Below are 13,869 nucleotides of genomic sequence, written 5' to 3'. Positions count from 1 at the left end.
GGGGAGAGGCAAACAGGAAGGAAAATTAAAGTTTTTTGGGAACCTCCAGACTGAATATATTATCTTGAATTTGAGTAGTGGTAGTTGTCTTCTCTGTGAAATAGTCATCCATAAATGAATGGCTTGATTTTTTAAATTTATTTATGTTATTTCTCCCAGGAATTTGATGTAGATAAGCAAATTAAGAATGCAAATAAAATGAGGGAAAATAAAAATTATTAGGCAGAGAGAAGTAGATGTATTAGGGATTTAAAATAATTTATATGTTGTATTTTAATTCAGTAGTTATTTTTAAGTGTTCTGAAAGCTAGAATTATGTCCTATAGATCTACACTTGTGTGAAGAGAATCTTTACAACTTTATATCCTATGATTCTCCTGTAGAATAAATTCTCCCCCTACCCCCACCCTTCCCGGAGCTACCTCCTAAGTGTAGCAGTGGTAGGGAACTTTTTCTAAGGTAATTTGATGGTATAGTAAGAGATTTTCTTGAGATAAATCATCTCTTACAAAGCTTAAAGTAGTGGTTTTCTGTTGCCAATTGAAGTGTATGTAGTTTTTAATAGTAACCTATAGGCAGTGGAATTGGCAAATTTAAGAATTTAGTTATATAGATCCTCTTGCTTTAATGGTGAGCTTGTTGGGTTGTTTGTTGCTGTGCCCTAATGCTTTCTCAAAAAAGTTTTGAAAATGTATGGGCATTTAACCAAATATGGTTGAATTACCTGAGTTATGTACCTGCATATTAGGTATGATAATTTTGGCTTAAACAGTTCTTAAGAGGGAAGATTAACTTTCTACATTTATATAAAGGAGTATTTAGCACAGTTCCTTTGTTTTTGAGATATTTTGTATCCTAATGATGAATTCTTCTTGAATAACACAGTTTGTCTTAGCGTTTGGTTTTTTTTTTTTTTTTTTTTTTTTGGTTAAGTATCCTCTTTTTATTTCTCTAAACACTGTAAAAATTCCTCATGCATGGGAAATCAGACCAGTCTTTAAATGTTTAAAGCCATTTAGCTAGTTTGGACAAGTTACTTTGCTTTTTAAGTTCAATAAATTTTGTAACAGAGGGATAGAATATCAGTAAAGTTTAAATGACTTACGTGCAGAGATTTTGAGAGAAGAGAACTGAAGTGCGAAATTTGAATGTGTTAATCCCATCACTCAGTAGCAGCAAGTAGTTGGCCTGATGTTTTAGGTGTGGTTGTTTGAGTCACAATCTAAAGAACTACTGAAATGTCTAAAATAAGGAGATTGAATATAAAGTAACTTACATAATGCCTATTCATACTAAGTGTTAAAGATTTAATTTATTTATTTGTCAGAGAAAGACAAGAGAGCACAAGGAGGGTGAGAGGCAGGCAGAGAGAGAAGCAAGCTCCCCACTGAGCCACCCAGGTGTCCCGCCAAATGATGTTTTAAAACTTCATCCTCTTTGGTAAAATATCTCCTGGAGGATCTTTCTATTCCTCTCCCCAGTCTCAATGTTCCCTATCCCTTTTTCTCTGCTTAAGTACACTGGATTTTTTGTTTGTTTCAGGTCTTTCATGACAAAAGGGCTTTGTTCAAACTGGGGGCTGCTTACTGTTGCTTAGTGCTGCTTCCTCAGAGCATGGACAAATAAGTACATCATAGGCATGGGATATATATTTGCTGACTGACTTATGGCACCAAATGAATGGATATTCTTGCCCCAGAATGATCTGGAAATCAAGTCTAATCAGGAACCATTTGGGGAAGGGCCTTAGTTAGGTTCTATAAGCAGTAGAGAATATAATTTTTTGAAGCAGATAGGTTGTTCAATCTTTCAAAAAATACTCTACCAAATTCTTGACACTCTACCACTTCACTTTATTAAATGCTAAGGTGAAAGGTTGTTTCCATAATAGAGAGTAGTACCAATATGAGATTTTGACAAAGAATATCACCTAGAACTCTCTCAACAAACCGTAGGAAAATTCTGGTTATAAGAAGTATTATGTATAGTTCTTTATTTATAACACATGCAATCTTTTAAATAGTCTAAATTTTGTATCAAGTCATCAGAGGCTATGAAGTTGGGTCAAAATGATTGGACTACTGGTGAAATACGTTCATTCATTTGTATTTTGATGTTGTGCTGTCTACTTTATAAGACTCTGAGTAACATAAAAGGTTACATAAAATTCACTGTTATATTTCATTTGAGAATATCATCAAATCATTTTCGGTTATATTAGTCAGAATGTCTTCTTTATTATGCTCTCTCAATGAGAATTTCAAGTATTGTAGTTATGTTACCATTTGCTGTGCATTACTTTATCGATCTTAATTTATTTATTACTTTTATATCTTTATTTAAATTCAGGTAAGTTAACATATAGTGTGGTATAGGTTTCAGGAGTAGAATTTGGTGATCATCACTTACATATAACACCCAGTGCTCATCCCAATAAGTGCCCTTCTTAATGCCCATCACCCATTTAGTGCATCTATCCATTCTCCTCCCCCTAGCAACTCTCAGTCTGTTCTCTGTAGCTAAGAGTTTCTTATGGTTTGTCTCCCTCCCTGTTTTTGTTTTTGTGTTTTTTAAAAATTTTATTTATTTATTTGAGAGAGTGAGAGAGAGAGAGAGCACAAGAAGGGGAGGGTCAGAAGGAAAAGCAGACTCCCCACTGAACAGAGAGCCAGATGGAGGACCTGATCTCAGGACTCCAGGATCATGACCTGGGCCAAAGGCAGTTGCTTAACCAACTGAGCCACCCAAGTGCCCCACCCTCTCTGTTTTTATCTTACTTATTTTTCCTTCCCTTACCCTCTCTGACTTACTTCACTTAGCATTATGCTCTCTAGCTCCACCCATATCCTTGCAAATGGCAAGATTTCACTTTTTTATGGCTGAGGAATAGTCCATTGTGTATATATATATATATTGCACACACATACACACACACACCACATTTTCTTTATCCATTCATCAGTCGACGGACATTTAGGCTCTTTCTGTAATTTGGCTATTGTTGATGGTGCTGCTATAAACATTGGGGTGCATGTGCCCCTTCAAATCAGCATTTTTGTATCTTTTGGTTAAATAGTAGTGCAATTGCTGGGTCATAGGTAGTTCTATTTTTATTTTATTTTTTTAAAGATTTTATTTATTTGCCAGAGATCACAAGCAGGTAGAGAGGCAGGCAGAGAGAGAAAGGAAGGGAGCAGGCTCCCCGCTGAGCAGAGAGCCCGATGCGGGGCTTGATTCCAGCACCCTGAGATCATGACCTGAGCCGGGAGGCAAAGGCTTTAACCCACTGAGCCACCCAGGTGCCCCAGGGTAGTTCTATTTTTAACTTTGTGAGTAACCTCCAAACCATTCTCTAGAGTGTGGCATCAGTTTGCATTCCTACCAGCAGTGCAAGAGGGGTCCCCTTTCTCTGCATCCTTGCCAACATCTGTTTCCTGAGTTGTTAATTTTAGCTGTTCTCACAGGTGCGAGGTGATACCTCATTGTGGTTTTGATTTTTACTTCCCTGATGATGAGTGATAACCATTTTTTTCATGCTTCTGAGGTTTCTAACAAGATATGTATCAAAATCATCCAAAGCAGTGGTCCTCCTGTGTTAGTGTACATCAGAATCACCTGGAAGGTTTGATAATAAGATTGCTGGACCCCACTTCAGAGTTTCTGATTTAGGAGATCTGGAGTGGGGCTGCTAATTTTCATTTTAAGTGTTCCCAAAGGATGCTGGTTCTCTGGTCCGGTGAACCATACTTTTACAACTCTTCATTGATTTAGGGTTTTTTGTTTTTTTTTTTTTTTTAAATAACATGGGACTAGACCAATGTCATAATGACCGGATAGGTCTAATTTTTATCAGCTGAATGTATCATAATGACCATTTGTTTATGATAAAATAATTTATGGGCTTTATTATAATCAATTAGTTAATTTGAGGGGGGAGACTCAGAGGGAGATAATCTCTAAGCAGACTCGTGCTGAGCATGGAGCTTGACGTGGGGCTCGATCTCACCATCCGTGAGATGATGACCTCAGCCAAAAACATGATTTGGGCACTTAACCAACTAAGCCATCCAGGAGCCCCAATCTATGAACTTTCTAAGAAAATATATCTGTATTTCTAATTGAGTGGAACTACTGGTTACTGAATTCCTGCCTATCTGCCCATTTCAGGGCTCAGCGATTTGTATATATTTTTGTTAATGCATGAAATAGCCCCATGATTACAAGGAAAGTTACTTGGCCTGAAAGACAAGTCTGTTTGATTCCTAAATTGTTATTTCCACAATAATGCTTTATTTCCTATGAAAAAGGTCCCCAAATGCAAAAGTGATTGTATTTTCCTACTAACAGAAACAAAAGAGTATAATAATTCAAGTGTTTTTATCCCCTATTTTTTTTCTGTTATTAGTTGTTTATCTTGTTTTTGATCACATTGTCTAATCTCTTTGAGCCTGTTATGAATAGTAAATATTGCATATGAAAAGTCATAGAGATACTTTGAGGCCTAGAAAATAACCTGTTTCTGGAGGAGATATATATTTACTTCTGGCTAGTTACTAGGAACATTAGCAATCTCTGTCTCAGATCATCTTAATTCAGTGGTTCTCCAAGTATGGTCTCTGATTGCCAGCATCACTTGGGGACTTGCTAGAATTACAGATTGTTTGGATCACCCCAGTCCTAATGAATAAGAATAAACTGTAAAAGTTTGGACACAGCATTTAACAGACCATTCGGGTAATTCTGATTTACACTAAAAATTTGAGAACTGCCTTAATTGAACTGAAGGTTGAGATAATTGGAAGGTGGATTTCAGTCTATACAATGACTGTTACTCATAGGCTGTAATTCTGATCCAAAGTTTGAGGGGTTTATGAGGCCCTTCCTATGTGGTGGATCTTCATCTCCACTTTTTGTGTCTCTAGCGCTCTGATGGAAGTTCATTTTAGCCTCTCAGTTGCATCTTCTGGAATCAAGAGGTGCCTCAGGGGAAAATACAAATCTGGGTTTAGAGCTCTGCGGTTCTTGTTCCTATCTTAATTCTTTATTATTCACTACTTCCAGAGCCCTCAGGCGTCTCAAACATACATTTTTTAAAATTTGTATTTTGTCTAGCATTTTTCTAGTTGTTTTCAGAGAGTAGAAGGAAATGATCTGCATTACTTAATCTACTATTACCAGAAGTGGAGGAGTCTGAAGCCCATGGCTGTAAAAGATTAGGAAATAAAGAAATGTCTTGAAGAGGAGAAATGATGTGTCAAAAATCCGTCTTTTTTGGAACTTTGTCATGTAGATATGCCTAAAAATAGGAATGGTATTGACACAATGAACTCTGTACTCAGGAGGACCTTTTTTTGAGGGAGCTATTTTTTTAGGGAACTCTGTTAGGTTTCCATGGAGATCAACGAGTGGGGGGGGGAGCCATGTTCCTTTCTCCTTATGACTGTATTTTATAAATGAGTGAGAAATAAAATATTAAACTTATTGTTTCAAAATCAAGTAGATAACTGATTTTTTTTTAAGTGTTGTTTAGGTCATTTATCACTCAGAACTGAAGATTTTTCTTCTCAATGAGTCTGAAAGCAGCTTTTAAATATCTGGTGAAATGAATGTAATAAAAGTTGGTTTCTTTGTTGAAAAGAACTTCCCAAGAAATGCCCATCCTGTTGTCATACTATGATCCCCCCAAAGTGATTGTTATTGATGTGTTTACATGATCATTTGCAACTTTGAAAGTATCCAGACATTTCAGTTTCTGTGTTTGTATAGAAACTTTGACCTTAAGGCCACACTCCTTGAGTTGAAGTGGTAACTTGTTGCCATATTTGACTGTACTTTTCCTACAGATAGAAGCAACAAGGGAAATTTTTTTTTTTTTTTTTTACTCTTAGGAAAGAGCTATTCTAAGATACTCTACCCTCAAGTCTTCTGTTTTTCTCTTTTAATTATCTCAAATACCTTTGGAGACTTTTAAGTGAAAAGGAAATAATACTGTACACATCCATGTTCCTACATATTTGTGTTAATCTTAGGAAAAAAAAAGTATTACAGTTGAATTATTCTTAAATTCATGTCACTGTAATCCCTCTCTCCCATCTATAATAGCTGGTATACATTTTTTAGCTTTTTTGGTAAGTGGGTTTTCAAACAATCATGTTATGGTGTTTATTGACTCTTCAACATTTATGGATTTTTTTACAGTTAAATCGTCAATCTGAAATTGTTTCTACCAGTTCTGGTGATCCCTGGAAGACATGTGCAAGACGAAACAAGGCTGAAAGTTTAAAACCCTTAAAAGGCAACCCAATTGGACTTAACATGTTGAGCAACAATAAGAAATTGAGGTATAGGCACTTCACTACACATTCCTACAGAAAAGATAAAGTGTTTAACACCAAAAACTAACTACCTTTTTGGCCAGTTGACCCAAACTGTTCCTTTTCTTTTCACTGTTAGCAATGCCAAGAGGTAGAGTGTTCCATTGTGTGTATTCTTTGCTTTGAATCCTGGGATTAGGGTTGATTGCAGTGATTTCTTGGTTCTGAATAAAAATATTACAGTATTTTAATAAAAATAATATAATACATATACATATATATATATATATATATATATATATATATATATATACACACAGTAGAATAGGATTTCATAAGATGAACTTCCTCTCACATAATTAGTAAAGTCTTGGTCATAATATTAGAAGTAGAAGGCATTGGAGGGTAGAATGCTCCTGTCTCCTCTACGGGATACTTAATCAGGATTGTCTCAGTAAGGAACCTTTTTTTTTTTTAAGGTATCTTAATTCCTCTTCTCTTCTAGATACAACCCACTTTTCCTTTGTGGTACTCATAGGGACCCACTGTTACTGATATGATTGGGCTCTTATACGTCCCAGAAATGTTTGAAAATCCCTGTTTCATTTCAATTTTGTCAATTTATAGATAGAAAACTGAGGTACATAAAGGCTAAGCAACTTTGAAGTCAGTGGCAGAGTCAGAAGTAGAATTTGGGACTTCTGACTTTTTTTTTTCTTTTACAGCAATACATTTTGTTTTTATTTTGGCATGTAAGAAAACTTTATAATACTCATGGTTTAAAAGCTTTTTATATGGATAGTCCCTAATAGAGAAGAAGAAAAGAAAATATATCTGAATTAATTTATAAGATATAGTGCAGAACATTCATTTAGGGTTCCTGCTTTCTATTCCAGTGTTCTTCTACTCTGTATCTTTCATGAATTGTTTTGGAAACATTTCAGAGACAAATTCAGAGAGTGGAAAACTCCTAATGGACAATTTAATGTGGTCATTTGGGTTGGATTGATACATAAATATATTTAAATATATGTATTTTTCTTAATGTGAAGGTTTTTGTGTATGTGTGTACGGATTTGAAAGGATTTCTTTTGCATATGTGTAATTTTCTGTAGTTCAAATTATTCTTTGTCTCTTGCATCTGCAGTGAAAATGCACAAAATGCATCAATGTGTTCCGGAACTGTAGTTCATGGTAGACGTTTTCATCATGCTAATGCACAGATATCACTAGTAAAAACAGCAGCTCAAAGGTAAGGATTCGAATTGCCTTTGTGTGTGTGTGTGTGTGTGTGTATGTGTGTGTGTACATCCTTTTTAATTGTTTGGCAGATTTTTTTTTCTTTTTCCTTTAACCAATTTTTTTTACTTTGTGGAACTTTACTGTGTTTCTCTTCTCTGTAACAAGATAATCCTGTCTCTGAAATAATTCGTATTTTAGAATTTCATTATTAGATAACTGTTTTTGAATGAATCATATTTGTAAGTAGAGACATAAATAAGGGCCTTTTTATTGCATTATATTCCAGTTAAATTAATCTGATTTTACAACATTGACTGTACAACATTTGACAAGAAATCTTCAGCTGGTGGTTTAGCTCTGATGAGTATAACTACAGTTATTAGCTTACTTTCTTTCTAAGATTTATTGGATTTTATAGTACGAAAATAACTCACATTATTAGTTTTAGCTGAGAAAATTTTGGTTTTAGTAGATTTGGTGGTTCTCATTGATCATCAAAGTAATACTTGAACCTTGAAATAATGAAAGTAACAATCGGGAAATCTTACTGCTTTAAGTGTGGGTTTTTCATGACCGTTTTTGAATTATGAAATTTCAGTTGAATTTCAGTTCTGAGCCAATTCTGATTGAGAAATTCTTAGGATCCAACAATAAAATAATTTTTGCATTATGAATAGTTATATAAAATATTTTTATAAATAGTAAAATTTAAAGATTTGGTATCTATGCTAAATGCTGTTCTTCATTTTTTAAAATGTCAATCCAGATTGTTGCTTATTCAGAAAATGTCCTGACTCTCAGAAACCCTTTCTTTATTTGCTGTGTACATAGATTTGGTATAGCATAGATTTTTAACTTAAAAACCATAAATCTTTCTCATACTTTAAGATCTTTCTTTTGCTTAAATATTTTATTATAGATAAAAGATTATAACATTAGATATTCTAGAAATTCAACTAGAAAGAAAGAGACCTTACTGCACATATCAAAAAATTTGCTTTTTTACTGTAAAGTACACAAATCAAACTCTCTAGCTGACATATGGCATAAACATGAGAATAATAAAAGGAGAATAATTAATGGGGAGGCAAAAAGAAGAGACCTAGTGTTTTTCACACACTGATCACATTGATAGAATCCATTGCTGACAAAGATTTGTCTTTTTTATATTCTGAAAATTGGTCCATGTTGAAATATTATTTATGGTTTATAATCAACTGATATATTCTACAACCAAAATTATTATTGCTTTTGAGCTTATTTATTAGTTTGGAATTATTTGCAGTGTGACCTATTCTCTCCAGCTCTACTTTCGTCATTGGTAATGTTAAAAACTGATTTCATTCTGGAAATTGGTTTGTGTTTTGTTTTATTCTACGTCTTGATACCTGTTACACCTTGCATATGTATTACTGGTATCTGCATAAAAGATTAGATCCTGTTAAGAGAAAATGACATTTACTAGTAAAATATTTCTTAAAAAAACAAACAAAACCCTGAATTTGTTTGTATTTAGAGGAAACACTCCTGAGTGAAAATACCTGACAAGAACAACTAGGGGGAGTAAGGAAAACTGAAAAGTCATGTTAGCATATTCTATTTATGTTTGTCTGTTATTTATAGAATAAACATTCCTTATTCTCGCTACAGTGTGTTAAAAATATTTTGACATTCAAAAACAATTCATGGAGAGTTTTTTTTTAAGTTTCTTCCTTCAAAATCATTGAGTGATTTTATGCTACCTGCCAGGCATAGATGTGGTACAGAGTAGTCAAAGGTATATATGACGAAATCCCTGCTTTCAATCTCAAGTTTGATTAAGGTAGAGGATAGAAAGATGAGTAAACAAATAATTACATGGTGAGCACAGTGTAGTAGATACAGTTTGCATAGTGCTGTTTCAGAGAAGGGAGCTGTGAAGAATTCACAAAGAAGTATTAAAGAAGCTTTTGCATGAACTAGCTAGAAGAGAACACTCCATGTAGTAGGAATCACATCTTCAAAGGCATGAAGAAAACCTTCACCTAAGATGGTTATTACTGTTTAAAAAAAAAAACAGGTTCCTACCAAACCTTTGGTTTTATTTTCTTTTTATTTTCTTTATTTTTCCTTTTTTTTTAAACCTTTGGTTTTAATTAGTGTAGTTTTGGCACAGTTGCAGGCTTCAGAAGAGGTGAGCACCCTGGTTTTTTTTTTTTTAATTTTTTAGTTTTTATAAACATATAATATATTTTTATCCCCAGGGGTATAGGTCTGTGAATCACCAGGTTTACACACTTCACAGCACTCACCATAGCACATACCCTCCCCAATGTCCATAACCCCACCCCCCGTCTTGCAATCCCCCTCCTCCCAGCAGCCCTCAATTTGTTTTGTGAGATTAAGAGTCTCTTATGGTTTGTCTCCCTCCCAATCCCATCTTGTTTCATTTATTCTTCTCCTACCCCTTTAACCCCCCATGTTGCATCTCCACTTCCTCATATCAGGGAGATCATAGGATAGTTGTCTTTCTCCGATTGACTTATTTCGCTAAGCATGATACCCTCTAGTTCCATCCACATCGTCGCAAATGGCAAGAGTTCATTTTTTTGATGGCTGCATAGTATTCCATTGTGTATAAGTACCATATCTTCTTTATCCATTCATCTGTTGATGGACATCTAGGTTCTTTCCATAGTTTGGCTATTGTGGACATTGCAGCACCCTGGTTTTTACAACTCAACTCTTAATTTGAAATTAAAGGAAATGCCACAAGTTAGTAATTCACATCTTGGAGAGAGGGGTATATCTTGTCTTTTAAGAGTAAATCACACCTGCATTTTGAATAATTTGTAGTTCTTTATTAAGATATAGGAACAAGTACATCACACTTTTTTAATCTGAAGGGAATAAATGAAAATTCTTAAAATACCTGATTAGATTAGCTACTATTTGGGAGAACACTATGATTTCAGTCTATTTTCTTATTGCTATTACAAATCTTAATATAAATCATATTTAAAAGATAGATTGTTTATGTACTAATAGTAACGGAGGAGGATACTCTTAGTATAGAAAGATGAAATACTGAAATTAAAGAAATCTTTATAACTCTATACCATCTCCACCCCTCCTCGCTTCTTTGAGAATTGCTAAAAGAGCACATTTACTGGCTTATATTTTATTTACATTTCCCCCCTTTTTTTGTTTTTGTTTTTTATTAAGGGTAGGTGAAAAGACTTGTAAGGACTGTAGGGGAAAATGAATGTCTGCAAAAGCATATATAATCCATAAATGGGAAAATGGGCTCCTGGAATAAGCAAGACTTAATTATTAATGAAAAGCATCAGTTTGAAAGTTTTTGAAGTCTTAAATCAGGTCATGGATACCAGAATCAATCAATCTCTCTTTTTTCCTTCCTTTTTAAAAAAAATTTTAAGAACACTAGTACAGCACTAGTACAAGAACGAAATAGTCCAACAAGAATGTAAGTTGACATTTTTACAAAGTCCTAATTACTAATAATAGCTTCCCTCTCCATTTTTTAAAAGCTTTTCTTAATATGTATGCTCTAGGTCAGGACTTGACAAGAAACACATTGAGGAATCTTATGAAGCACAGTGACTAATTTCAATATATCTTAATAATTGCAATTTCTTCAAGGATAAGAGAAATGAGCATGGGCATATACATATATTTGTTTTGTGTTTTTTGTTTTCTTCCTAACTCCCTTGGTTTATTGGAAAGAATCAAACCTGTTTCTTCTACTGCTACTCTGTCTTCTACCTCTTTCCTTTACTCTATACAGGTGAGTTTATAAAACAAAAAACGAGACTACTAAATTCTCACTTCTTGGACACAACAGTGTAGAGCTGAAAATGGCTTTATTAGGTATTAATGCCTAACTTCCTGTTTTTATATTACTTTTCCTGGAAATAGAGCTCCAGTAGAAATAAATATATAAGGTGTACTGTATTTAAACTTTCATGTTTATAATTGTTTTATTTACTTTAATGGGGTGGTAATATTCCCTCACTTTTGTCATTTCTCCAACATAAATTTATTTTATACATTATCCTTGTCCCATTTTTTTAATTGTAAATGTAAATTTTCAAATATGTTTTTCATGTAAGCTTACAACTTTTTACTATTGAAAAACTTTTAAAATAGGAGTATCTTTCCAGTGTTGCTTATGTAAAACCACATAACCTTTTTTTTTTTTTAATTTACTAGGATTGATACTTTGTTTGCTTCATGCTATAGGAATATTAGAGTTAATATGGGGACTTGGGGAATTTGTAAACTATGTTTTGCTTATAATTAGTTCTGAATATTTTGTTCATTTTATATTAAAGAATAATTATAGGATATGAATCTTATTCTAAATTGACGATTTTTTTAATTTTACTCCTGAGTAATTGATACTGATAACTTTTTAGATTTTCCATGAACTGTGAAGAATGGACCTGTTGTACATTGGGTTTTTAATTGGAGGCCATGATTTTAAATCCCAGGCCTTTCCTTGTGTCCAAAAGCATATGGTGCTATATTTAACATCTGGCATTATGTTTCAACCTTAAAATAATTAAATAATAATAATTAAAATAACAAAAGTTTCAACCTTAAAATAATTCTTTTTTTCTTAGTTAGAAGCTAATTATCACACCTGGTAACAGTATTGGAACCACTAAAAATTTAAAGCTTTCATTTCAGGAAATTATATTGTTCTTAGAAGACTGGTTATGTAACTACTCTAAAATAACATATCCTCAAATGGTTGATGGTTAAATAAAGCTATTTCAAGAATCTTTCATCTCTTTGTATATCCTTTTTTCTTAAATATGTTTGGATATAAATTATTTTCTGTATTAACAAAAATTGAAAAACAGTTTACATATCTGACAAGGTTCAAAACTTGGTATATAACATATATATAATGTGTTTAAAACGAATTAATCACCTTAGAGTTTTGCCTTATTGACCACAGTTACTAAAACTACAATGATATATCAAAAATGAGGTCTTGCCTCTTACACTTTTTTTCTTTTTCATGTTTTAAGCAGTCTGGACCAAAAGGAAAGGTAAGCTTAATATTGATGAAATTAGAGCATGGATATAACAGTAAGATGTCAAGATTATTTTTATGCTTTGAAAAATATCCATTGAATTAGAGTTCATCATAAAGCTTGTAAATTATTTTAGTAAAAGGAAACATTAATGGCATAACGTGATATTTGACTTATATGGGTAGTGTTTTACCGTAATTTTCAATTTGGTTATATATTTATGGTGATGTGACTGCTTTCCTTCTAGAAGTAGAACATTTTAATGCCTTAGTGATTAGTGGTTTTCATTAATAGCACTAAAATCTTGTTATATTTTACCAATAATATTTTTGTTTTTACACTTTTTACTAGATAGAGTCGAGGAGGAAAATGGAATTAGAATACCTTACACATGAAGTTAAAATTCCAGAAATCAGTGTATTCTATTCTGACCCCAAACAGAATTTATGATCACTGTTTGTTCCCTTTGTGATAACATTGGTAGGCACACGTCCTTTAGCAGATGTGTTGAATGATGTAAATAACAAGGAAACACATTTTTTAAGAGTGCACGTTTCTTTGAGTAGTGAAATGATTATAATTGTTTTAAAGCAAATGTTTGTAAAAATAGCTTCTCTCCTCAGCATATTATGTAGAAGTTTTTGTGCCTGTACATCTTTTTTCTTTTATGAGAATTACAAAAGCTTTTTATGAATCTTGCCACAAAAAATAGGTTAACAATCCTTGTATTAAACCAATACTTACAGTGTCATTGGTGAAGGTCAAAAGAAGGGAAGTAAGTTCTCTAAGTTTGTTTAATTATATAATTTTAACTACATAATTTTTATAAAGGTGTAGAGAAATCAAAGAGGACAGTTTGCAGTGTTTTATAAAATGCTATATATTCCACCTTCCTTAAGGTTCTTTAAGGTTTGGAAATATAAAGATGGTCCTGTTAGCAAAATTTTTAGGTTTATTTTATAATTCTGAAATACTTCACAGTTCTTACATGTTTTTAGGTGAGTGGGTTGTGCAGATTATTTACTGTCTGCTGGGAAAGAAAAATTATTTTCCCATTGTGTCTATTTTTCTCTTTGAATAAAGCATAATTTTCTGTCAGGTGTAGGTGACATCTTTTTGACTCATAAGTGACTAAATACATGTTTCTTGGAAAACCATTAATAAGATTTTTAAAATAAAATTAACGAAGAATGTACATTAAATAACTCTTTATACAGTCAACTCAAAATAGCCTCTTGTTTTATATAAATACTTTCCCTGTATGCTAT

General features: G+C 33.1%; 1 protein-coding gene across 9 annotated transcripts in view; it reads left to right on the top strand.

Annotated features, from left to right (window-relative positions):
- SENP6 (SUMO specific peptidase 6) overlaps nucleotides 1–13,869 on the top strand; it is a 117,743-nt gene that overhangs the window by 33,370 nt on the left and 70,504 nt on the right. For 3 of the 9 annotated variants that reach the window (XM_082730282.1, XM_082730279.1, XM_082730276.1), the window contains exons 4-6: nucleotides 6,199–6,341; nucleotides 7,462–7,566; nucleotides 12,599–12,616. In XM_082730282.1, coding sequence (XP_082586408.1) covers nucleotides 6,199–6,341; nucleotides 7,462–7,566; nucleotides 12,599–12,616 — 266 coding nt within the window. Of the gene's footprint in view, nucleotides 1–6,198; nucleotides 6,342–7,461; nucleotides 7,567–12,595; nucleotides 12,617–13,869 lie in introns of all 9 variants that reach the window. The other 6 variants (XM_082730281.1, XM_082730278.1, XM_082730275.1 and 3 more) reach the window with 2 other exon arrangements.

The sequence above is a fragment of the Mustela nivalis genome (assembly GCF_964662115.1).
Source record: "Mustela nivalis genome assembly, chromosome: 5".
Lineage (NCBI taxonomy): Eukaryota > Metazoa > Chordata > Mammalia > Carnivora > Mustelidae > Mustela > Mustela nivalis.
Note: the sequence above shows the minus strand (reverse complement) of the source record. Positions and strands in the feature narration are given on the sequence as shown.